Raw genomic sequence first — 23,657 nt, forward strand, 5'->3', positions numbered from 1 at the left:
TGCCCAACCCCTCCAGACGGTCCAGGAGGATACCGTGGTCAACGGTATCAAAAGCCGCTGAGAGGTCGAGGAGAACCATCAAACAAATACATAAATAAATATCCTCCATTAATGTGTCTAGTCCTCTTCTAAAGCCACCTAAGTTGGTGGCCATCACCACATGCTGCGGTAGCTAACTAACCAGCAATCAGGAAAAAAGGGCCGTGGTTTGGGCAGTGCCCTCGCACCCGCAACCAGCTGCAAGCTCTGGGAAAGGGCTTCATAGGGCATGGTGGACAGGGATCAGCCGTGGAGGTCAGCTGAACATTCAGGCAAGCTTGTACTGCAGCCTGCCTAGATGGCAACCCTTGAAGCCCATCATGCCCTGTCCACCATGCTTACATTTCTAATTATTTAGGATGCAATCCGACAGGTCATGCCTTCGCGAGACTGAAGCCTTCCACGTATCCAATGTCCTGCAGGGCTGAAGCTGGCAGAACGGGAGGAGCAGCGCAGGTGATCTTTGGCTCCCCATCCTCTGATCAGCGGGTCTTTAGCTAGACAGCCCTTTTTGCCTGTCTAACGATGGCGCTTCAGAGGGGGAGAGGAGGAGGCTGGAAGAGGCTCGGGGTAGCTCCTCCCCTCCCGACCCCCCGGAACGCCCATTTTCTCCCCTCTCCGAGGTCGATGTTTCCGACTTCGGAGAGCAGCGGCGTGGTCCTTCGAGCTCCAGCTGCACGTTGGCGGGGGAGGGGGGTCACTTCTCCAACTCCCCCTTCCGAGGTCTGACTGCGGTCTCCGACCACGGAGGGGGGAATCCCCGCTATCCCATGGGTCCTCAGACAGCGTCTCGGGGTGACAGGATTGCTCCCTTATTTATTTGATTTATACCTCACCTTTCCACGAAAAGAAATGGTGCTCAAGGCAGCTAACAATAATAAAGCCAAAATGAAAACTTAGTGAAAACAATCATAAAAACAAACAGATTAGAAACACCACTAAAACACACACATCAATCAGAGAAATAAAATCAGCACCAAACCCAGCGGAACCCACTTCAGAAACGGCCAGCTTACATGCCAAAGGCCTGCCTGAATAAAAATGTCTTTGCCTGCCGGGCAAAAGACAGCAGAGAGGGAGCCAACCTAGCCTCCCTTGGCAGGGAGTTCCAAAAACTGGGAGCAGCCACCAAGGAGGCCCTCTCTCACATCTTCACGAAACATGCCTCCAGTGGCGGACAGACTGAAAGGAAGGCCTCTCCCCAACAGAGCCCCAGTAGCACATACAGGAAGGTGCCAGAGCCCAAATGCTGAGAGCCCCAGCTCACGACACCCCTCTTCCCAGGTGCCTTGAGTCCACCCAGAGAAGAGCCTTCAGTGTGGTGGCTCCCTTCCTATGGAACTCCCTGCCCCTGGAGGTCAGGCAGGCGCCAGCACTGGGTTGTTTTCAGGGCCTCCTGAAAATAGCTCTTTTCCAGGAAGCCTTCCTTGGTTGACCTGCCTTGGTTTTATTGGCACCCTTTCTTAAAAAAAGAATACTGTTAATATAATATTTCATTCTTTTTATCTTTCATTTATTTTCTCTCTTGTTGTTCACCACTCCGGAATCTGTTTAGATGTCGAGCAGTATACAAGTGTTGTAAATAAATAAATACATAAATAAATGTGATGAGTGGTTCAGTCCTCAGCTACATCTCGACCAAGCCCTCACAGGAAATCCACATTTCGGGTGCAATCCTATGCAGGTTTAGACAGAAAAAAGTCCTACAACTCCCAGCATACCCCAGCCAGCATGGGTGGGAGTTGTAGGACGTTTTTCTGTCTAAACCTGCATAGAATCGCACTCTTCTTCATTTTAGTGTTGTGCGTTGTGCAAAGAAACAACAGCAACTTACCATAGAATCTAAGGCAGAGACTAAGCTGGTGATGACTTCATCTTTTTGAGAGAACACCAGATGCCACTGGTCCGGCCTGGTGTTGTTTGGAGGTCCGTCAGAGAGCTTCCCCAGCAGCGCCATCGTCACCTGAAAACACCAAGAATGTGCTTCGGGTTAGAAGGCAAGGACCTTACCCTTAATGAACATCGCAAGCCAAGACAGCACAGCCGAAATGTCATGGCTCCCTTGCGCCACCAGACGTCATCCCGCAACATCCCTGCAACCAGTCGAAGCATCACTGCAGTCAGCTCCAGCCAGAACTCCAAAGGACCTGGTGCCGGACCCTCTCCCCAAACTACCTTCAGCACCTTGGATAGCTCCTTTAGAGTTCGGACAGGTTCTGTCTGCAACCCAGAGCGGATTCACCAAAATCACGCAGGCGAGGCCAGCACGCAGGGCCCCAACGCTTGAATGACGTTGTGGGATGGCAGCCCTCTCACCTTCCTTGATGGCCTCTTGGTTACTGTCAGATAGGTGGCATGATTTGGCTAAAATGGGGAGGGAGGTGCACGAGTCAGGGGGGCTCGTGGACTGAGGTCAGAACGGGAGCAAAGTAGGGCTGTTGCTTGAATGAAAACAGACTTTAGTCGATGGACTGAGATCCTTAGAGTAGCGAACAGCCTTGTAACTTTGGTCCATCTAGCTCGGTTCAGTCTACACCAATATGGTGGGGAACCTCCAGCAAGGACACCTAATGTGGCCACAGGGCTCCCCAATCCAGCCTGCAGCAGTTTCCCTGACCAGCCCCCCTCCCCTTTCCCTGGCATGAGCGTCATTCCCAGCGTGCTACACTGGACAGAAAGTTTTAAACCTCCCCTTCCAGCACACCGCAATGGAGATGAAGATTGATTGTGTTGAGAATATCCCAACCCCGTCCGCAAGTTCCTGGAAGGGGGCAGCGTTGCAGTTAGTTAGTTCATGGGAATTTTGACCACAGCCTCGGGATCTCTATAGCCTACAGTGTGGTTTCCTGTGATTTCTTCCTTTTGCTCCTCCCCGCCTCCTCCATTGCTAGGAGCAAACGAGTGCTCCCTCATTCCTGCCGGTGTAAAAGAACACAAAATGGACTGAACAAAGTCTCCTGAAAAATTCTACGCCGTACCTGCATTATAGATGCAAGAATACTTGTGAGTAAAACTGTTTTCCTTCTTCACTAAAGAAGGGTGTGGTCTCCTTTTTATGACCCTAAGATAGCCTGTGTGCACGTGGGACTGGTAAAGGCTCATTCTGTTTTGGCCTTTTTTGTTCTCCTCTGCTCACTGCCTTTCTAACAGGAAGCATCTTTACTACATAATCCCATCAGATTGGGCCCTCTCTGCTCCTCAGCTGATCCACTCCAGCCACGATGGGGAGAAAAATAATTACCCCTGAATATTTATTCACTTGAGAAGACTGAGGGGAGATCTGATACTGCTCTTCAAGTACGTGAAAGGTGGTCCCAGAGAGGAAGGCCAGGATCTCTTCTCGATCATCCCAGAGTGCAGGACATGGAATAATGGGCTCAAGTTCCAGGAAGCCAGATTCCGGCTGAACATCAGGAGAAACTTCCTGACTGTTAGAGCAAGACGGCAATGGAACCCATGACCTAGGGAGGCGGTGGGCTCTCCCACGCTGGAGGCAGTCAAGACGAGGCTGGACAGCCACCTGTCAGGGATGCTCTGACTTGGACTCCTGCACTGAGCAGGGGGTTGGACTCGAGGGTCTTATAGGCCCCTTCCAACCCTACTATTCTATGATTCTATACCATGTATATGTATAGACGCAAATTTAGAAATAATTACTCTAATAAATGGAGATGAGCACCACCCTCTAGAATCGGACACGACTGGTTGGGGACACCTTTACCTTTACCCTACTCTAATTTAAACAGAAATACAATACACTTCAGCCTCTTTGGGAAGCCGGTGAGCAGGAGACCCATGTGCCCAGGAGCCAAGGACTGATTTTTAAACTGGATTTGGACTGGACAGTCCTTCAAAGAGATGACTCCTTCAAACAAAGGATTGTCTTCCGTCAGCCCTTCAGACAGAGAGGTCTGTTCTCTGTAAAGGAGGACGCAGGACCGCCCTCATGCCGCATGATAACGTCATGCTGACATCTCCGTGATGTCACGGTCAAAACTTCCTCACCCTCCTCAGTTTGTTTATTTATTGAATTGACTTGATTTGTACCCCACCTTTCTATCAAAACTGGTACTTAAGGCGGCTTGCAATCACTGATTCAAACAAAAAATAAGCACACACATTAAAACCCAATTAAAAACAGGTAAAAACACAAGAACAGAGTAAAAGCAGCATCAAGCTCGACAGACCCGGTCACACACTGAAGACCCGCTTAAATAAAGTGGTCTTTGCCTGCTGGCAGAATGACAACAAAGAGGGAACAAGCCTACCCTCCATTGTCAAGGAGTTCCTCAGCCAGAGAGCAACCACCTAGAAGACCCTGTTTCGTGTTGCCACCAAAAGTGCCTCTGAAAGTGGCGGTTCTAGGTAGGGAGAAGAGAATCAGCAATGTTTTTTCTGTTTTTCTGTTTCTCTTTTTGTCCGAACAGGGAAAATGCATATTTCGGTATGCGTTTTTGGAAAGGGCGCACTCAAATGCACATAACCTAAAGCTTGATTATTATTTTTAAACGTGCGTTTTTAAAGTCTGCATTTTAAGTATACATTTTTGAGAGTTTGAATGCATGTTCGGGAATGTGCCAGGTTTCTCCAAAAACTGTGCTCCCGTTTGTATTTGGTGTTGTGAACGAGGCAAATTCGAGGTAAAAACAAATGAAAAATAAAAATCGCATATATCCCTTGTTAGAAGGCCAATCAAACTTTCTAGAGAGCTTCGGCTATAATAATAATATTAATTAATTAATTAATTAATAATTATTGTTGATGATGCTGATGCTGATAATAATAATAATAGTAGTAGTAGTAGTAGTAGACCCGTGCTACCACCCTTCTCCTTAGCATGGGTTGTCTACATACAGATTTTTTTTTTTTTTAACGGAGGGGAATTCAGCCATGACAGACCCCACTCATACCCTGAATTGGTACAATCCCACCCGAATGGGAACAAGGCCACCAAAATCTAGCACATCAGCATACTACGGGTAGGGAATTATTTTTCAGTGGAGGAGCAGTTATGTGAGCCCCCCCCACCCACGTCTGACGTGGCACCTTCCAGCAGAGCCAGCCCTACGATGAAGCAGCCACATGAAGCAGGTGCATCAGGCGGCAGAATGGGAAGAGCAGCAAATTGCGCTGCTCTCCCCCTCCAAAGGGCCCGCCACTTATTGGTCCTGCTGGCCGGCTGCCCACCCGCCTGCCCAGTTGGCTTGGTGGCCGGCCGGCCACTTGCTTGCACCCACCTGGCCACCGAGCCACCGCTCCAGCCTTGTCTCCAAGCCACAGGGCTTCTGAGCGATGTCGGTCGAACTATTACGAGAGGCCCGGAACTATCACGAGAGGCCCCGGCCCTCCCACGAGAATTCGGCCAACCTCTCCCAGGCGCCACGTGGCTGTGGCACAAGCCGGGAGTGGCTGCTGGGAGGGACTGGAGGACAGGCGGGTGTGTGCACGCCAGGGAGAGTGAGCGGGCAGGCCAGCACCAGCTGGCCGCCCAAGCAGGTTGGGTGGGGGGGGAGGTGACATAGCTGCCCGCCCTGCCAGAAGAAAAAGAAGCGGGGCAGCAACAGAGGCTCGCTTGAGGCAGCAACATGCCGTGGGCCGGGCCTGCCTCCCAGGAACAGGTTTTACTACCTAACTGACACGAGCTAAGCCTCTGTATGTAGTCAAGCAATCTGACCCTTCCGCCAGTTCTTCCATTTAAGTTTAACACGAACAGTGAACTATATCTAGGCCAGCAGTCACAACTTACAGAAAAGGGACATAAGCGCAACCACCAGTCTTGGAATACACAAAGAAGGTCTTAAGAGGAGTCCTCCTGGATGAGAGCAAAAGCTTTGTCTCCTTTCCAGCCCTGGCCAGTCCGATGCCTCCAGAAAGTCCCCAATCAAGGTGTTTTCTCTCTCTCCCAAGGAACAGGTAGAGTGCTTTTAAACCTGGAGGTTCTATTTGGCTATCATGGCTGATAGCGGCTGACGCAAAGGGACGTGCAACAACATTTCACAGTGTTGAGTGCTGCTGTGCAGGATTCCCACCATGTCATCCCCTTCCCCAGCCACCCACCAATCTATGGCCTCTAAGTATGCTCAGTCCTAGGGATGTTAGAGCAATCTGCAACAGAATCAAATGAGTTCGGATTTCTTTGAACCCAACCTCCAAATTCTGCAGGGGACCAGCTTTTCCTGAGTTGCACGGATTTCGCGGACTTGTGGACCGTTCTGTTTTTGTTTTTTGTTTTCCAGAATTTTACGCAAATTTAGTTATAGAAAAAGATGACAAATAAATAAATAAAACACCGGTTGAAAATGCACATTTCTGTCATGGCATGAAAATGCATACCGGGGCGGGGCCCTATCTTGGGGAGATTTGCGCATTTTTGCAAGTGCAAATGTGCGCAAATTTGGGAAATTGGAGAAAATCCAATTCCGTGGATGGGCGGACCACGGGACGAAAGGCGCCTGACAGTCCACAAAACGCAGACGGAATGGATTTTCCACAGTCCATACATCCCAGCTCAGTCCTCGCTGGAGCATTTGGGGGAGGGGGTTTCCGCTGTTTCCGCAGCAGACTTTTTGTACTTCTGCAAACCTTGGGATTCCCCCCAAGCCTGTTGACACCCTCCTTTTCTTCACGGGCGGTGCTCTTTTGGCTACCTCAGCAACGGCCCTCACCGCCTGAGCACCGGAAATAGAGGGAATGACAGACCCGTCCTCCTCCACAAATTTGTCCAGACCTATTTGAAAGCCATCTCAGCCTGAAGGTATCGCCACATCTTGCAGCAGCAGATGCGATTAATAAAAGGGAGTGGGCAACGTAGGCAGCAATCCTTCTACAGGATTCGAGCTGCAGACTGCAAAAAAAAGTGTTTTGAAACCTTGGGCGGGGGGGGGGGAGCAGAAACAGACAATCTCTAATGAAGCAAGATTAGGAGGGGAGGTTGCTGAGACGCGGAGAATAAGAATAATCTGTCTGGAGAATAAGAATGAAGCAGGATCCATTTAACTCAATTTGCTAACCAGAAAACAACGCCGTAAATGCCGTAAAGGACTGCTCTCCGAGCTCGGGGTGGGGTGGGGACCGAACTCCTTTCCCCACCATGCAAGAAGGGACTCGTGTTGTGACGAACAAAAGGAAGCCTGTTCTCAAAGAGAAAGGCCGAGGAGCCAACGGGCCCAAGAAGAACTGCTGGCGTTTTTCCTTATGAAAAATCACCGATGTGCTGCGAAGCAAAATTGCACCACTCACACACAGAATTAGCAGTCGCTTGAATGGGGTGTGTGTGTGTATTTATATATAGCATGTGCAAGGAGGCAAGGCCAAGGAGGAAGGACTCTGGCGGGGGGGGGGGGGCTTTAACCCTTTGGTCATGGTGGTCTTGATCCAGTTGCCACACACTCACACATCTGGTACTTGCACAGGGACAACAGCTCCCATACGAACATAAGGAGAGCCCTGCTGGATCAACCAAGGGACCATCTAGTCCAGCATTCTGTTCACACAGCGGCCAACCAGCTGTCGACCAGGGACCCACAAGCAGGATATGAGTGCAACAGCACCCTCCCACCCATGTTCCCCAGCAACTGGTGTGCCTAGGCATACTGCCTCTAGTACTGGAGGTAGCACATAGACATCAAGACTAGAAGCCATTGATAGCCTTCTCCTCCAGGAATTTGTCCAACCCCCTTTTAAAGCCATCCAAGTAGGAAAAAATTGGATTTGTTGTATTTCAACTTGCCTGCTCACTTTTTGAAGAAAAAAAAAAAAGTATAGGTCAGTAAGCTCAATTAACCAGGATGCCTGCAATGTCTGCACAGACCACATTTGAGAAGATGCAAAGCACTGCGTGGGAGAGACAGACACAAGTCCAATAGGCAGCACCCATTTTGGCAGTAGCATTTTGGATAGACAAGGGGGCCACAGTGAGACATCAGAAAATTAAGGAGAGGGCGGGAGAAGTCAAGGTGAGAGATGATCAGGGATTTAAACACACACACACACACACACACACACACACACACACGTTAGCCTCATGGCTGCAAAAGAGGGCTTAAACGTGTGTGCATCTCATATCATACAACTGTCCTCAGACCCTGAGTTCTTCCTCAGAGTCCACAGTATACTGGAGCGGTACCTCAGAGCAGGGCCTTTTCAAAAATGGCCTCTCATGGCATGTGAGTGTTCTGCTTCTCCAGAGGACCTTTGAGACTCTCCAAGTTTCAGGAAAGGCTGCCTTAATTCCTGCTTCTGTTCTGCTACAGCATTTTGTTTTACTCATCGTTTTAAGATGGACAGGTGAAAGCTGCAACAAAATGTTGCAATATAGAGCGCTCCTGTTCACAGTTCTAGTCACTCAACCAAGACTTCTTCCGTGATAATCCACTCCATTCCTCTTCCCCAGTTTTATCCCACTCCATGTTCTGTGGCCACTGAATCCTCAGTCCTCATTTGGGTGTTTTGGGGGTGTTGGGTTTTTTTTTTAGAGCATCTATCTATCTATCTATCTATCTATCTATCTATCTAATCCTGCAAACCCTCAGGGTTCCCTTGAATGTGCTGATAGCTTTGTCTTCTTCAAGGGTAGTGCCATTTTGGCTACCTAAGTGACATCACTTGCACCTGAACATTAGATATAGGAGGAATAATTTGGGTTTTACATTTGTGAATTATCCTAGTGACCTTTTCTGAAGTTCAAAAAGGTGAAATATAAATGCATTTGGGAGAAAAGCAGGATAATAATTATTGTCTCAAAAATATTATTATCATCATCATCATTAGAAAGTAACGGAAAATGAAGCAAGGAAGGATATAGGAATAGCTTGTAGGCTTCTTGGTTCAGTGGTATGTCCTCCCAGAGCAAGAGCGGACTAACCCCACCATGCACCAGTGATTAGATTTGCCAGTTTGGGAAATGTCTTGAAGTTTCTCGGCTGTGCAGCTTGATGCATATTTACTCTAAAGTAGGGATGGGCGGATTCCCTACCTGCTTCTCCGCTGGGGAATCCGCCCTTGGGGGGAGGCGATCCGTCCCTCCCCCTGGAATCCTCGCCGGTCAGCTCCGCTCCACGGCAATTCCGCGGAGCTGCTGGCTGGCTCCAGAGCGCCAGCGATACGGCCGCTGTTGGCATGCTATATAGCTGGCTGAGGCTGACTCCAGATGCAAATGGCGTCCACTACGCCATTTGTGGCTGTAAAGCTCTGAGATTAAGCTAAATGCAGCCGTAAACTGCATTTCTCTAGTTAAATGTCAGTTTCATTTCTCCACTTAAGTTTCATTTCTTCAGGCTTGAAGCAGTACTTTCGGTTTTGAGGGAGGAGGGAGCGAGAGAGCCAGTAGGAGCAGAGATAGCCAGGGCCTGAAGTGAGAGCAGAGTCTGAAGAGTGGGCAGGAAGAAGCATCCTAGAAGAGTCTAAGGGCAGCTAGGGTAAGGGAACTTGCATTTTGCAACTTTTGTTTTCTTTTAAGGCCTTTTGTATCACTCTGCTCTATTGTGTAAATACCTTTAGTTGTGATTTGCTAGCTTTAAATTTACCCATAAACTGTTGTGGTTAAACTCTGTTTCTGGAGTGTCAGTCACCCCAGCCTAAACCCCACGTTACTGGGAAGGGGAAGTTTAAAAGAAGGAAGGTGGGATGCTTAAGGAAGCAAGAGATCCTTAAGGAGTTGCTCAGGGGGTCCAGGTCACCAGGGGAACCCTGACAATTGGTAACGTCAATTCCCCTGTTCTCCCTTCTTATAGTTCTTGATCGTTAAACCAAACTTGGACTGTTCAAATAGAGGACTGTCCTCTCTGACAGCCCCTCAAATAGAGAACTGCCCTCTGTAAAGTAACACACATGCCCCCCCCAGCCCCCTAACAGAAGGGAATGGCCCAGGGAGGCTCAGGAGGAACAGCTAGCAGGGCTGCTGCTGCGCCCCCCCCCCCCCAGCATCTACCATTTAAGGCAGTTGCCTCACTTTGCCTAATGGCAGGACTGTCCCTGGCTCAGCCTCTAACTCAGCAAGGCAGAAATGGGCTGAAAATAGATCTGGTTCTTCTGGTAGATCTCTGCATGATTTCCAGTAGGTCGGCAAGGATTTCAGACTCTCACTTATTTAACAACAGCAACAACAAAATTACTCCTGGGCTTTAATTCCAAGTGTGTGTTTTTTGTACCAGGCTCCGGCTGGTAAATCTCGGGGTTCTGTAAAATAAACCAACATAGATCTGAAGCCTGCCTACTCTTGCAGTAAAGCAGTTTCATAATTGGGACTGTGCAAACAGCATTTTGCTGACTGGTGTTTGGCAAACAAAGTCCTTGACCTGTATCAAGGAAGCCCTTTCTCTTATAGCTAGAGACTAAAGCAACGATTCTGGAATGGAGGAAGCAACGTGACCAGGCTTTAACGGTTGCAAACAGATATCCGGCAGCAGCCAACGGAAAACAGAAAGAGAGAGAGAGAGAGAAGGGGGAAGCATCTGGAAATGGAATGAGGGGTGGTATGTGTTCACGACACAAGGCACAATATGAAAAGTGCTTGCCTTGCTTGGGGAAACTACAGCTTTATTTACTATGTTTCCACATGCTTCACCATGCCCAAGCGCTGACCAGGTTATATTTAATCTTAAAAATCAAGTCTCTAGCCCCTAAGACTGTGAACGTGGGCTTCAAAGCATGTAGGTAATGTCTGACAAATTCAGAAATCGCAGCAAGTGGGAGAGTGATTAGCTCCCACAGTGTCTAAAATAAAACTTGCATCTTTATCCTTCTAAAGTTTGTGAATTGTGACCTTTTTCTTTCCTATGCTAACTAGCTGTCTAAAGTTGGCTATGTTATTTTAAATTATCTTGCAATGAATCTGGACTTTACCAGGAGCTCTGCTTCAACCTCACATCTCCAGCTCTTGCAAGGATTTCGTTGCTCATCTTAAATGTGGCATCTCCCAAAGAACTAGCCCTTGAATGTATGAAATGGGGAAAAAAAAAAATCAAGATTCTAGCTCTCACGTTACCAAAGAAAAAACGTGAGCAGAACTTTGATCCGACCTAACAGGTCAGCTCTTGCAAAGCCCTTGTTACTGTTTGGCAGCAGTACCCGTGAAAAGGGTCTACTGTAGGTATCTTACTTGATCAACAGTTGAGCCAGCAGCGCAAAGAGGCACATGTAATCCTAGGCTTCAATAATAGAAGCATAGTACCCAGACCATGAGTAGAACCACTCTATTCTGTACTGGTCATTCTACTTCTGGAGTCGGGTATCCCTTTTAAGAAGGACAGTGACAAGATGGAGTGCATCCACAGAAGAGCAACCAGGATGGTGAGGGGCCTGGAAACCAAGTCCTATGAGGAACGGATGAAAGGGTTGGGTACATTCAATCCGGAGAAGAGACGATTCACGAGAGAGATGGCAGCTGTCTTCAAATATCTGAAGAGATGTCATGTGGAAGACGCAGCAGGTTTGTTCTCTGTTGCTCTGGAGAGCAGGACTCGAACCAATGAGTGAAAATTGCATGGAAGCAGATTTCAGCTAAACATTCGGGAGAAACTTCCTACAGGAAGAGCTGTTTGATGGTGGAACCCACGGCCTTGGCCTCTCCATTGATGGAGGTGTCTGTTGAGAGACTGGACAGCCATCTGTCAGGGACACGGCAGCTGCATCGTGCATTTCCGATCCTGCATTGAGCAGGGGGTTGGACTAGATCATCTCCAAGATCCCTTCCAACACTACAATCCATCTTGAACCTTGGTAATAAGAAGCCCTGCTCTGACTAGGGATGTAGGAGAAATCTGCAGTGGAACCAAATGAGTTTGGACTCTGATGAATCTGACCAGCGGATTCCACAATGGACCAGCGGATGGATTCCACTGACCTGCAGACCAGTTTTCTAACTTTCCCGATCTTGCGCAAATTTCGTTGTAAAAAAAAAATAAAATACACAAAAACTTATTTAAAATGGCCAAAAATGCATATTACCCCATAGGGTAAAGTGTGAAAATGCGCATTTGGGTTTTTTTAATGCATTTGGGGGGAATCTGCACATTTTCGCACGTGCAAATCTGCACAAATGCGCATTTACGCAAATTTGGGAACAAAAAAAGTCAAATTCCGTTGATGGGCAGCCTGCGGAACAAAAGGCTCCTGACAATTTGCAAAACACAGATGGAACAGATTTTACACAACCCATAGATCCCTAGCTCTGGCCCAACAGCTCTGCCCTAGAAAAGCCTTTGTTGTTCATCTTAGCGGCCAGTCACTGTTGTTTCAGTATGCTTGCAGTATAAAAGCATACCCAGCGGAGAAATCAACCCTTCAGGAAGACATTTCTACAAGGCATCAGATAAGATCCAGAGAGAGAAAGGGAAAGCTTCACCCTGTGGTCGGCCTCCCTTTCCTGAGACCCAAGGGGTCACCAGCTAAATTGTCAGCTTCCCCCTCCCCCCCCCCATTCTTGCTTCCACTTTCCCCACTTTTTCCTGCTTCTCTTTCCCACCGCTGGTACCTCCTAGCAACTGCTCCTCACCTCCACAAAGTGGCCTGTCTCCCACGCTGCCAAGGATGGCCAGACTTCCACAAGGAAGAAAACGGCGCACTGCAGCGCTCGGTAACACTGCTGTTATAGGCTCCATGCCACCATGCCGTGTTTCCAATCACTCTAAACCACCCGTCTCTCCTGTTGTGCAGATCAACCCGCAATAAAACTTTCCTGGGTCCATTAACCTGATACAGTTGCATCGCTTCAGTTTACGAGCTGACGGCAGCTTTCAGGATTCCCCCCGGTGTGCGAGTCCTTTTAATAAAACTTCTACAGATGTAGAAGTTTCATAGTTGTACAACTTCGTTGTACTGCTTCTTTGACTCCCCCAAGTAGGCTATAAAAGAAGCAAAAGAGACACACGCATGCACACACTTCTTCTACCGATGCCTGCAAAGGGCTGGATGCGCCCGGCCTCGTCTGATCTCAGAACCTAAGCAGGGTCAGCCCTGGTTAGTACTTGGATGGGAGACCGCCTGGGAACCAGGCTTCCTGCGCTGAGCAGGGGGTTGGACTCGATGTCTTGCAGGCCCCTTCCAACCCTATGATTCTATGACGTCGTCGAGCAAAGGGCTGGATGCCCCTGATCTCGGAAGCTGAGCAGGGTCAGCCCTGGTTAGCTCTTGGATGGGAGACCGCCTGGGAAGCAGGCTTCCTGCATTGAGCAGGGGGCTGGACTCGATGGTCTTGCAGGCCCCTTCCAACCCTATGAGTTATGATGATCTATGATCTATTTCCAAAGGTTCAGAAATTATCTATATACCTAAAGCACAGTGTATGGCATTCAGTGGGGAATCTTCAAAGAACCAGCCCTAACATTTAAAACAAAAGTCAAGACTCTAGCTCTCAGGTTGCCAAAGGAAAACTTGAAAACCTGTTGATAGCTTTTGGTGGCGTCATAGAAAATAGGAATGGATATGGATGTGCATCGAATCACATAGCAGCAAGTGGTAATTCTTTCTTTTAGTACAACTTTGAGCCTTTTTAAAATATCCCTTCACCTGCACCTTACTTATGCCCCCTCCCTGGGAAACTTCACCTCCTCTTCAGATGCTTCCAAAGGAGGAGGCTCCTAACTGCTGGTGGCTCCCACATTAGTTGGAGAATCCACTCCGGGTTTCATTCAAAACCAGTCAGAACGCTGCTTAGCACCTTCGAGAGCTCCTTCAGAGTTCTGACTGGTTCTGACTGAAACTCGGAACGGACTCACCGCCCCACTGATATCAGAGCCACCAGTCTCCACTGCTCCTAACAGTGCTCTCTTCTTCTTTTTTCCTTAACGGATTTTCTGCAGTAAGGAAAAAAGACGGAAGCAGTGGTGGGAAAACACGGGAGGGATACGAGTGGAAAACAGCATCATCTAGACCCCTTGTAAAATGGTGTGAATGAGGCGGGGCAGTTACAGGGCAAAAAACTGTTGGATAAAGCGCAACAGAACATTCAGAACTTGCCATGTGCTGTCAAGAGTAGGTGACACCTTTTACAAGCCTTACTCCCTCTATTATAACACTACAGGATGGGTGGGACTTGCAGCCAAAAGTGGGAAGCCACTAAAATGAAAGAAAAGCCTGGCATGGAATTCTTAGGGAATGCCAATGCCCCCAGCTCCATAAGATACCCATATACGACTAGAAATGCATCTACCCCCAAAACACACAGGGTACTTCCGAACAGGATGCTTCCTAAAGCAACCTGTCAACAGCAGTTATACAGCTCTTCTGTCTTCTCATTCGTAATGGATTTTTGTAGAAAGAAAAAAAAGACAGAACAAGCGACAGGAAAACATGGAAGGGTTCTGAGTGGAAAATGTCATTGTCTGGATCCTCAATAAAATTCCAGGACATTTAATCCATCTTGGCTGCTTGGAGAAATGTGAACCAATCAATAGCCCTCTTCAGGCATCTGGGGCACATGGCCAATGCATGTGCATGTGCCAGAGGTGGGGGGCTCTCCCACACTGGAGGCATTCAAGATGAGGCTGGACAGCCACCTGTCAGGGATGCTCTGACTTGGATTCCTGCACTGAGCAGGGGGTTGGACTCAATGGCGTTATAGGCCCCTTCCAACCCTACTATTCTAGGATTCTATGAATGGCAAAAGCTTCATCTGGAAGCAACCACAGGATACGTGTTTGAAAAGCTCTTCTCTTACCAAGATTACATCTTAATTCGGAATCCTGTTTCTTTTCTTTTTCAATTGAGTTGGGATCTTCTAACAGTACCATTCAAGCTGAATCAATGTTTATTGACTACCTCGTCTTTTCACGTTTTCTCTCTCTCTCTCTTTTTTAAAGCTCTTTTATGCAGGAGCATTTCTGACTCCCTTCAAAACCAAGGCTCTTTTTACACTAATTCAAAGCAGCTCCCCGGCCATCTTAACTTTCATTTCTGCAGGAAATAAATAATTGGTCCCACATGCCCATTAAAAGCAGCGAAGCAAAATAAGCCATGGGGGAGGATCTGTCAGGTGAAGAAAAATGCTGTGATTCCAGCATATGTTTTAACTAACAGCATATTTTAAACCAAAGTTGTTATCAAAGAGGTAAAGGGGGTGAGGGGAGAATAGCAACTTTGACAAAAAGCTGAGAAAAAATGACCTATATCCTCCAGCAACTTTGGTCACAATGGAAAATCTTATTACAAAAAAAAAAAAAAAGGACTGTTTGAAGTACAGCCAAGAAGCAATTAAAGATTAATCTCTCTCACACACACACAAATACACACACACACAAACACACACTACTCCAATCCCAAAGTCTGTAACAAAGCTCCTATTGATTTCAAGGAGGGCAGAATTTGACCTTCACTGCAGACTTGCTGAGTGATGGGGAAGAAAGCCACAGAGCAGACACCATTTTAAAATCCACATACACACAGACGCAATCACAGCAAACCACTGGGACCGATTATATAATTGACCTTTGGTCAATTGCAGGGATTACCCTAGCCCATTCAAAAATGGCTGTACTCAATCCAGAGGCAGATGAAGTTCTGCCACCAGGCTAACCGTGCAAAGTAAATGTGTCTGCATCCATCGGCATGTCTCACATATTTTCCATGCGCACCCAACTGTCCCAGTTTGCTGAGTCCTTGTGTTTGGGGCAACATGGAACCAGCGGTTCAACAAGATCAGCCTCGGATGGCCTTCTCTCTGTCCCATCAGCCAGGACAGCTAGGCTGGTGAGGACGAGGGAGAGGGCCTTCTCTGTGGTGGCCCCCACTCGGTGGAACTCCCTCCCTAGAGAACTCCGCCACGCCCCCTCTTTAATGAGCTTCCGCCACGCGTTGAAAACTTGGTTGTTCAGGCAGGCATTTGGGGTGGGCTAGGGAAATTTTAGAAAATGTTTTAATGTGTAATTTTATTGTTTTTAAACTGTTTGTATTATTGTACATCGCCCAGAAAGGCCGGGTGACCGGCCAGATGGGCAATTAAGAAATTTAATGAATTAATGAATTAATGAATAAGGCCCCACCGAGTGCTGGCATGCAGCCCTCTACATGGTCGTCTGGAGCCAGTTCAGCCTGCAGGCCCAAAAAGGTTACCAGTCCCTGCTGTAGGTCCTTCTAGGCCCTGTAGAAAAAGTCTCCTAGAATACTGACGCTTACATAATAACCAGAAATAGCTGTCAAGCAAAAGTGGAGTTTGAGGAGGGGAAAAGCCCAAGAAACCACATTTAGAAAGAAAGAAAGAAAGAAAGAAAGAAAGAAAGAAAGAAAGAAACAGTTCCAACAAGCAAAGTTTCCTAGACCAGTTTCAAGCTGTGTTTTTTTTCTAATCACTTAGGCAAACATTGGTATCATGCTGCTGACAGGAAGCAACTGAACCTAGGTTTGTGGGCAAGTGGAAAGAAGGAGAATTCCTCTGGGCAAGCCACAAATGGGAGTTAGTTTCTCCAGGGTTAAACATGCCCCAGTGACGAGGGGCACGTGGAAGCAACCCCCCCCCCAAATTCTATCGACGAGGAGTAACATGCTTATTAACCTTCCAATTCAGATCAGAAACCCACCCCATTCCGACATTATACTTTGTTGAAGGGCTCTTCAAAGTTAAAGATATCCTAGAAAAAACAATAGGTTATCGGCCATTCCAAATATTCCTCAACAGCTGCAGTGTGTGACCACTGGCAAAACAGTGCACCTTAGTGTTCATGCGCATGCATTTATGTGCATGTGCACCAGGCATGAAATGCAGGCACCCCTATTCAGAGGTTTAACTTCTAGAGCAGTGGTGGGGAACCTGGACCCTCGGGGCATTACAACTCCCATCGCCCTTGACCATGGGCCATGATGGCTGAGACTTATCGAGGTTGGAGTACAGCAACATCTGGAGGGCAGCGGATTCTCTGCTCCTGCTCTAGAAACTCTGGGGAAGGAGCTATGCCTTGGGGAACGACAAAGCTGGCATAGCCACACAAACAACGTTTTAACAAAGCATCCTCAAATAGCAGAAAACAAGGATTTGCCAGGGAGGGGCAGGACTGGGAAATAGGGACTGCCCCTGTTTAAGAGGGACAGGCTGGAGACGATGCTCTGAGAACTTCATGGTTACAGCAAGAAAGATCAGAGGGGAACCCAGGCAGTCCTTTGTCCGAAAGGCTGTCAGAAAGGAGCTCTATTTGAAGGCGTGCTTTCTTAGAAGGTCTGTCCAGTTTTAAAGGGAAAGAAATTGTTATTAAACTATGGCTTTAGGGTGAGTCTCTAAGTGCTTCTAGTCCTAATATAAGAAATATTTTCCCAATATTTGGTGGGGAATACTAAAGTGCTGGTCTTAACATTCAACGCCCTTAACGGCTTGGGGCCAGGTTATCTGAAGGATCGCCTCCTCCCATATGTGCCTGCCCGGACCTTAAGATCATCGTCAGCGGCCCTTCTCCATGAGCCCCTGCTGAAGGAAGTGAGGCGGGTGGCTACCAGGAGGAGGGCCTTTTCTGCTGTGGCACCCCAGCTGTGGAATGAGCTCCCTAGGGAGGTTCACCTGGCACCTACGTTGTATTCCTTCTGGCGCCAGGTGACAACCTTTTTATTTTCCCAGGCATTTTCGCATTTTAGCTTTCTTTAGCTTTGCTGTTTTAAATCTGTATTTTAAATCCCTGCATTGCTGCTAGGTTTTATTCTGGTTGTATTGTTAAACTGTGGTTTTAATGTTTTATATGTTTTGTATTGTTTTATTGTGTGCTCTTTGGTTTTAATTTTTGTGAACCGCCCAGAGAGCTTCGGCTATTGGGCAGTATAGAAAATAAATAAATTAAAAAAATTTAAACAAGGATTATTAGATACCAGAGCACAGACGGACACAGCTGCTCTGTCAAACACAAGGTCTATGAAGTGGCTAGTGAGGACTAAAACCCAATTTCAGGAAGAAAAATGTCTCTTCCCTCTAGTGAAAAGGGGTCAGCGCACAGCCTTTACTCATCTTCGATTCGAGCAAATGGACTCCGTGATTCAACAAGGAAGATTCCAAGGCTTTCGGGTGCAAGACAGACTTCATGTATGTGGTACATCTGAAGTGGAAGACCTTGCCCGCTATTTATTGGAACGACGGTTATATTCCAGTTGTGGGGAACACCATTTATCTCCATTTCTTGGCCGTATGAGACACTGGGAGGTTGAGGACAAGCTGAATTTTCTCTGGCGAGGACCTAACCAGTTTGTGACGCAGAGGGTTGCCCTCTCTGCGGTTAAGGCAGCCAGTTTAAGGGAAAAAGAAAAGGGAAAAATTGTCTGATTAAATGAGCCACGTAACAGCTTTTAAATCAATGGGTCCATAAAACCTCGTTTCATTAAAAGGCATACTATTTCCTTTTTTAACATTTTAATATTTTATTACTTCAATCTTAGATGCTTTCATTTATTATTTATTTATCACATTTATATCCCACTATTTTTCCTCTTGAAGGAACCCAAGGTGGCATACATAATCCTCCTCCTCTCCATTTTATCCTCCCAACAACAACCCTGTGAGGTGGGTTGGGCTGAGAGTCTGTGACTGGCCCAAAGTCACCCAGGGAGCTTCCAATGGCCGAGTGGGGACTCAAACCCAGATCTCCCAACTCCCAGTCCAACACTCTTGCCACTACGCTACACTGGCTCTCTTTTACACTGTAAGATGCCCGTATTTACTGTGCGTTTTTAATTTGTGCTTATTGTGTCTGAAATGGTCTGAAGACTTAGTCAATAAATTTGACATGGCTTGATAAAGAAGCTCTAAGAAGGGAGAGCAGGGCAGGGGCCTTGAAATGGTTCATCCACAGCCAGCAACAGGGCAGCAGACGGAGCAGCGGGCACAGGCCTCACCTGGGGCATCTCTACATCATCCTAAAATCCTGTGTTTAAAACGGGGCTTTCTGCTTCCCTTTTAAATGCAGGATCACAACGACCCCCTTTTTCACGCGCTTCCTTCCCCGCTCCCCTTCCCCCCTCCTTCTCCCCGTATCTGAGTCTTCCGTTCTCTTTCATTGATCTCGCACCTCTTCTTGCCACTTTAACTCTTTGCCCGGAGGAAGCTGAAGCGGAACACAACGGGGTAATTTCATACCTCATGATCTGCGATCCATTTAGAAATGGAACAAAGGGCATTTAGCGCAGGAGACGCACTGGAGGTTCACGACGTCGTGTAAAGAGCCCGCAAACTTCCGTGAAGGAGCAAACCCAATCGCAGGATAAAAGCTCCATGTGAAGGAGCCCCTGGTCACAGTCTTCCCCTCTAGTGAGATAGGTACTGTATTCTAGAGCTGTGCTCAAATGGCCGCTCAATATTCTCCAGCCTATTTGTGGGCAGAGAAATTGGGGGGACAATTTCAACCAATGTCTCCTAGGGTGGGGAGAGATTCTCCAACCATGTCTCACGGACAGGGCTCACTATTGGCAGGGGCTGTGGCACAACTTTCTTTTTCCCTCAGGGTTTTTGGTTTATTGCAGTGCTTCTGTAGGTGGCAACAACAGCAACTGTGTTGAGGCTTCCACTCTTCTGAGGCAGAACTTTACATTTCTTTTGGTGGTCTTTTTGAGCTTACCTAATCCCTGCGAGGTGGCCGAGGGTGCCGTCTGTGTTTTCTTTCTGTTACACATCCTTCCTCCCAGGCCATCTGCACTTCCTGAACTGAAAAAGCCCCATCGGAGGAATTGATTCATGACGTCTTCCTCACAATGGCTTTAAGTGACACACGGGAAGCCGAGGAGGCTACAGGCTGCCACATTATTGTACAATGACAGACAGGACGCTCATAAGAGCTCCTTAGCTGCCTCACAAGCAACGTAAACCCAAGAACCCCAAACCCAACGCAGGAGTATTTCTCCGAAATTTCTCCTCCTCTGAATTTCTTTTCAAAAGCAATTTCTTTTCTATCAGATTGAACGAGAATGGTCGAAAAAAATATGTGGGAGAAATTTTCGACACAGCACTACTGTATTCCTATTTAAATTATAGCAATATCTTCTACATTTTCATGTAGACATATAAATTTGCATACACACATTTTACGCAGGCCTGTGTCCTCTTTTGTCCATATGTAAACGGCCTCCCTGGAAGAACCCCGTGGAGTTCAACTCTTATTTCTTTCCCACCGAATTTTTGGAGAAAAGGAACATCCTCTGGCTACTCAACAGGCTATAACTGCCAATAGCTTCCTGCCTTTATATAAATCTATGGTGTGACCACACATAGAATACTGTGTACAGTTCTGGTCACCACACCTAAAAAAAGATGTTGTAGAGCTGGAAAAAGTGCAGAGGAGGGCAACTAAAATGATCAAGGGGCTGGAGCATCCCCCCTATGAGGGAAGGTTACAACAGCTGGGATGGTTTAGCCTGGAAAAAAGGTGGGTAATGGGAAACATGAGAGAGCTGGACAAAATGATACATGGTGTGGAGACTGTGGATAGGGAGACATTTTTCTCCCTCCCTCATAATACAAGAACCCAATGGGGTCATCCCATGAAGCTGAATGGTGGGAGATTTAGGACAGATAAAAGAAAGACTTCTTCACACAGCAATGAATAGTTAAACTGCTGAATTCGCTACCATAAGACATAATGACGGCCACCAATTTAGATGGCTTTAAAAGGGTGTTAGACAAATTCCTGGAGGAAGCTATCAATGGCTACTAGTCCTGATGGCTCTGTGCTACCTCCAGAACCAGAGGCAGTGAGCCTATGTACACCAGTTGCTGGGGAACATGGGCGGGAGGGTGCTGTTGCACTCGTGTTCTGCTTGTGGGTTCCCAGTTGACAGCTGGTTGGCCACTGTGTGAACAGTATGCTGGACTAGACGGACCCTTGGTCTGATCCAGCAGGGCTCTCCTTATGTTCTTATGGTTCACACGCATCCAATGTTATCCTGGCTGTGCCACGGGCAGCAGCCTGAGGCGAGCCAGAAGCTGAGGAGCAGGACCTGTTGCACAACCCAAAAGGCAGCACTGATGAGTAAACCAGAACTGGAGGACAAACCAGGTGGCAGAATCAAGGAGCAAAGCAGGTCAAGGCCAAAGAGCAACCAAGGATACAGGAGCACGCCAGAGCTCAGGAAGGCCTTGTCACTCAAGCCTTTTATATTTATATTTTATATTCCTGTCCAGGAAGATCCAATGGCCAACCTGGTTGGGAGGAGTCAGTCCAGGGCTTAAAGATACTTCACTGAGAAGCTGTCCCCTGTAGTTCAATGGGTTGCCACATGGCGGAGCGGCACATAGCTCCTGACAGATATTTGATTTCTTTGCACTGGAGTACTCTTCACGAACGCTGGCAAAACAGAATCTATGGGACAGCACCATGTTAGAGCCCACACTAGTTGGTACACGAGTTGGATCTGTGGTGCTGGGTTTGTAACATCCCATTCACACATGCCGTCATGTAGATGGCGCAAGCCTTGCGCGATGAACCTGCAGATGGGAACCGGCCCACGGGCTACGCTGAATGCCGAGACGTCGCCTGAAGGCAGATGAGATGCCACGAACCTTACTGAAGCTAAGCAGTAACTGGTCAGTGCCTGGACAGGAGACCACCTGAGAACCCCAGGTCATGCTGGCCTGAGTCCGTGACGGAAGAAAAAAGGCAAGACATAAATGTACTTAAAATAAGTAGAAAGTCTCAGCTTGACACCTGTTTAATTTCCAAGGGTCCCATCCAAAGCACCCTGGACACTGTAATAGACACTTCTAATCAACTATTGGGTGGCCCTCTTGAACAATGGGACAATGGGGTGGGTTGCTGGGCGCAAGGGGGACTCACACATAATCCGGGTAAGTCTGCCAACTTGGGGTGATTCTTCCCTCCCCACAGTCCCCCACACCCCATTCCACACTGTTCAGGAGGGCCCCTTCCCGACCCACCAGAGAGTGTTTATGGGGGGCACAAGCGGTTGCAGTGGGAAGCAAAGGACAGGAAATTTTCCTTCTGAGAACTTCCTTAAATTAAATTATCTTAGGATCCAAACCAAAGATGTATGGTGATAATGTTTTCTTTATAGTACACGAGTTTTTGCCCCCACTCATGGAATGAACCCCCCATGGGGGTCTGCCTGACATCAGCACACCAGGTTAAGACTGTCTTCTACTCCCAGGCATTTGATGGCATACGAAGGGATTTTAATGGCAGTTGTGTTATCACGTCCTGGTATCATATTGCCACTGTTTTTAGCTATTTTAAATTGTTTTTCAATTTTGTATGGTAAAGTTTTTTATATCATGTTTTTTGTTTTGTAATTTTTATGAACTGCCCAAAATGCTTTGGCTACTGGGTAGTATAGAAATGAAATAAATGAAAATGAAATAAAAAAATGAAAACCAGTTGATACAAGCACATTTTGACAGATATTAAAACCCAGCGGCATCCCTCATGGCTGACAGCACTGACCGCCTGATGGACACAAACAGGTTCCTATGGCCATTGCTGTGTAGACACCTCTCTGGATCAGAGCTTTGAAGGATGGGCCAATCAACAGCTATTGGCTAAGAATGAAACATCCATGTTCAGAGACAGCATACCTCCACACATCAGGTGCTGTCTGGGGGCTTCCCAGAGGCATCTGCCTGGCCACAGTTGCAGGTGCGGTGTTCATCTTATTCAGCAAGGCTACTCCTACTCCTTCCCTTTCCGTTTCTACCACCCCACTCCTTCTCCTATTTCTACTCCTTCCCTCTCTTCTTTTAGTACCCCTACTCCTTCTCCTATTCCTTCCCCTTCCCATTCTACTATCCCTACTCCTTTTTCTCCTTCCCCTACTCCTTCTTCTCCTTCCCCTACTCCTTCTTCTCCTTTACCTACTCCTTCTCCTACCCCTACACCTTCTCCGACTCCTTCCCCTTCTCCTTCTACTACCCCTACTCCTTCTCCTTCCCCTTCCCCTACACCTTCTCCGACTCCTTCCCCTTCCCCTTCTACTACCCCTACTCCTTTTTCTCCTTCCCCTTCCCCTACTCCTTCTCCTACTCCTTGTTCTCCTACCCCTACACCTTCTCCGACTCCTTCCCCTTCCCCTACTCCTTCTCCAACTCCTTCCCCTTCCCATTCTACTATCCCTACTCCTTTTTCTCCTTCCCCTACTCCTTCTTCTACTCCTTCTTCTCCTTCCCCTACTCCTTCTTCTCCTTCCCCTATTCCTTCTTCTCCTTCTCCTTCCCCTACTCCTTCTTCTCCTTCCCCTTCCCCTACTCCTTCTTCTCCTTTCCCTACTCCTTCTTCTCCTTTCCCTACTCCTTCTCCTACCCCTACACCTTCTCCGACTCCTTCCCCTTCTCCTTCTACTACCCCTACTCCTTCTTCTCCTTCCCCTACTCCTTCTCCAACTCCTTCCCCTTCCCATTCTACTATCCCTACTCCTTTTTCTCCTTCCTTTACTCCTTCTCCTGCTCCTTCTTCTCCTTCCCCTACTCCTTCTTCCTTCCCTACTCCTTCTCCTACCCCCACTTCTTCTCCTTTTTTTGCATTACTAGTAACACACATGTAAACTGGCATTCTCAAATTCCTCCCCCACAACTTTTCACACTGGATTATTTCCATCCCCACACCTGCAGCCACCTTCCTCCTCCTCCATCTTGGCTCTTAAAAACAAAACAAAACACCATAGAATCATAGAAACTTCAAGAGTCATAGAAACTTCAAGAGTCCTTCCTCACCCCA

The 23,657-nt window shown here is 47.6% G+C and overlaps 1 protein-coding gene across 6 annotated transcripts in view; it reads right to left on the reverse strand.

Annotated features, from left to right (window-relative positions):
- GTF2IRD1 (GTF2I repeat domain containing 1) overlaps positions 1-23,657 on the reverse strand; it is a 160,476-nt gene that overhangs the window by 79,816 nt on the left and 57,003 nt on the right. For all 6 annotated transcript variants that reach the window (XM_084822491.1, XM_084822486.1, XM_084822492.1 and 3 more), the window contains exon 2: positions 1,874-2,002. In XM_084822491.1, coding sequence (XP_084678617.1) covers positions 1,874-1,996 — 123 coding nt within the window. In that variant the 5' untranslated portion in view covers positions 1,997-2,002. The remainder of the gene's footprint in view (positions 1-1,873; positions 2,003-23,657) is intronic.

This window comes from Heloderma suspectum, chromosome 16 (genome assembly GCF_057233095.1).
Source record: "Heloderma suspectum isolate Gila_16-S chromosome 16, 16-S_ref, whole genome shotgun sequence".
NCBI lineage: Eukaryota > Metazoa > Chordata > Lepidosauria > Squamata > Helodermatidae > Heloderma > Heloderma suspectum.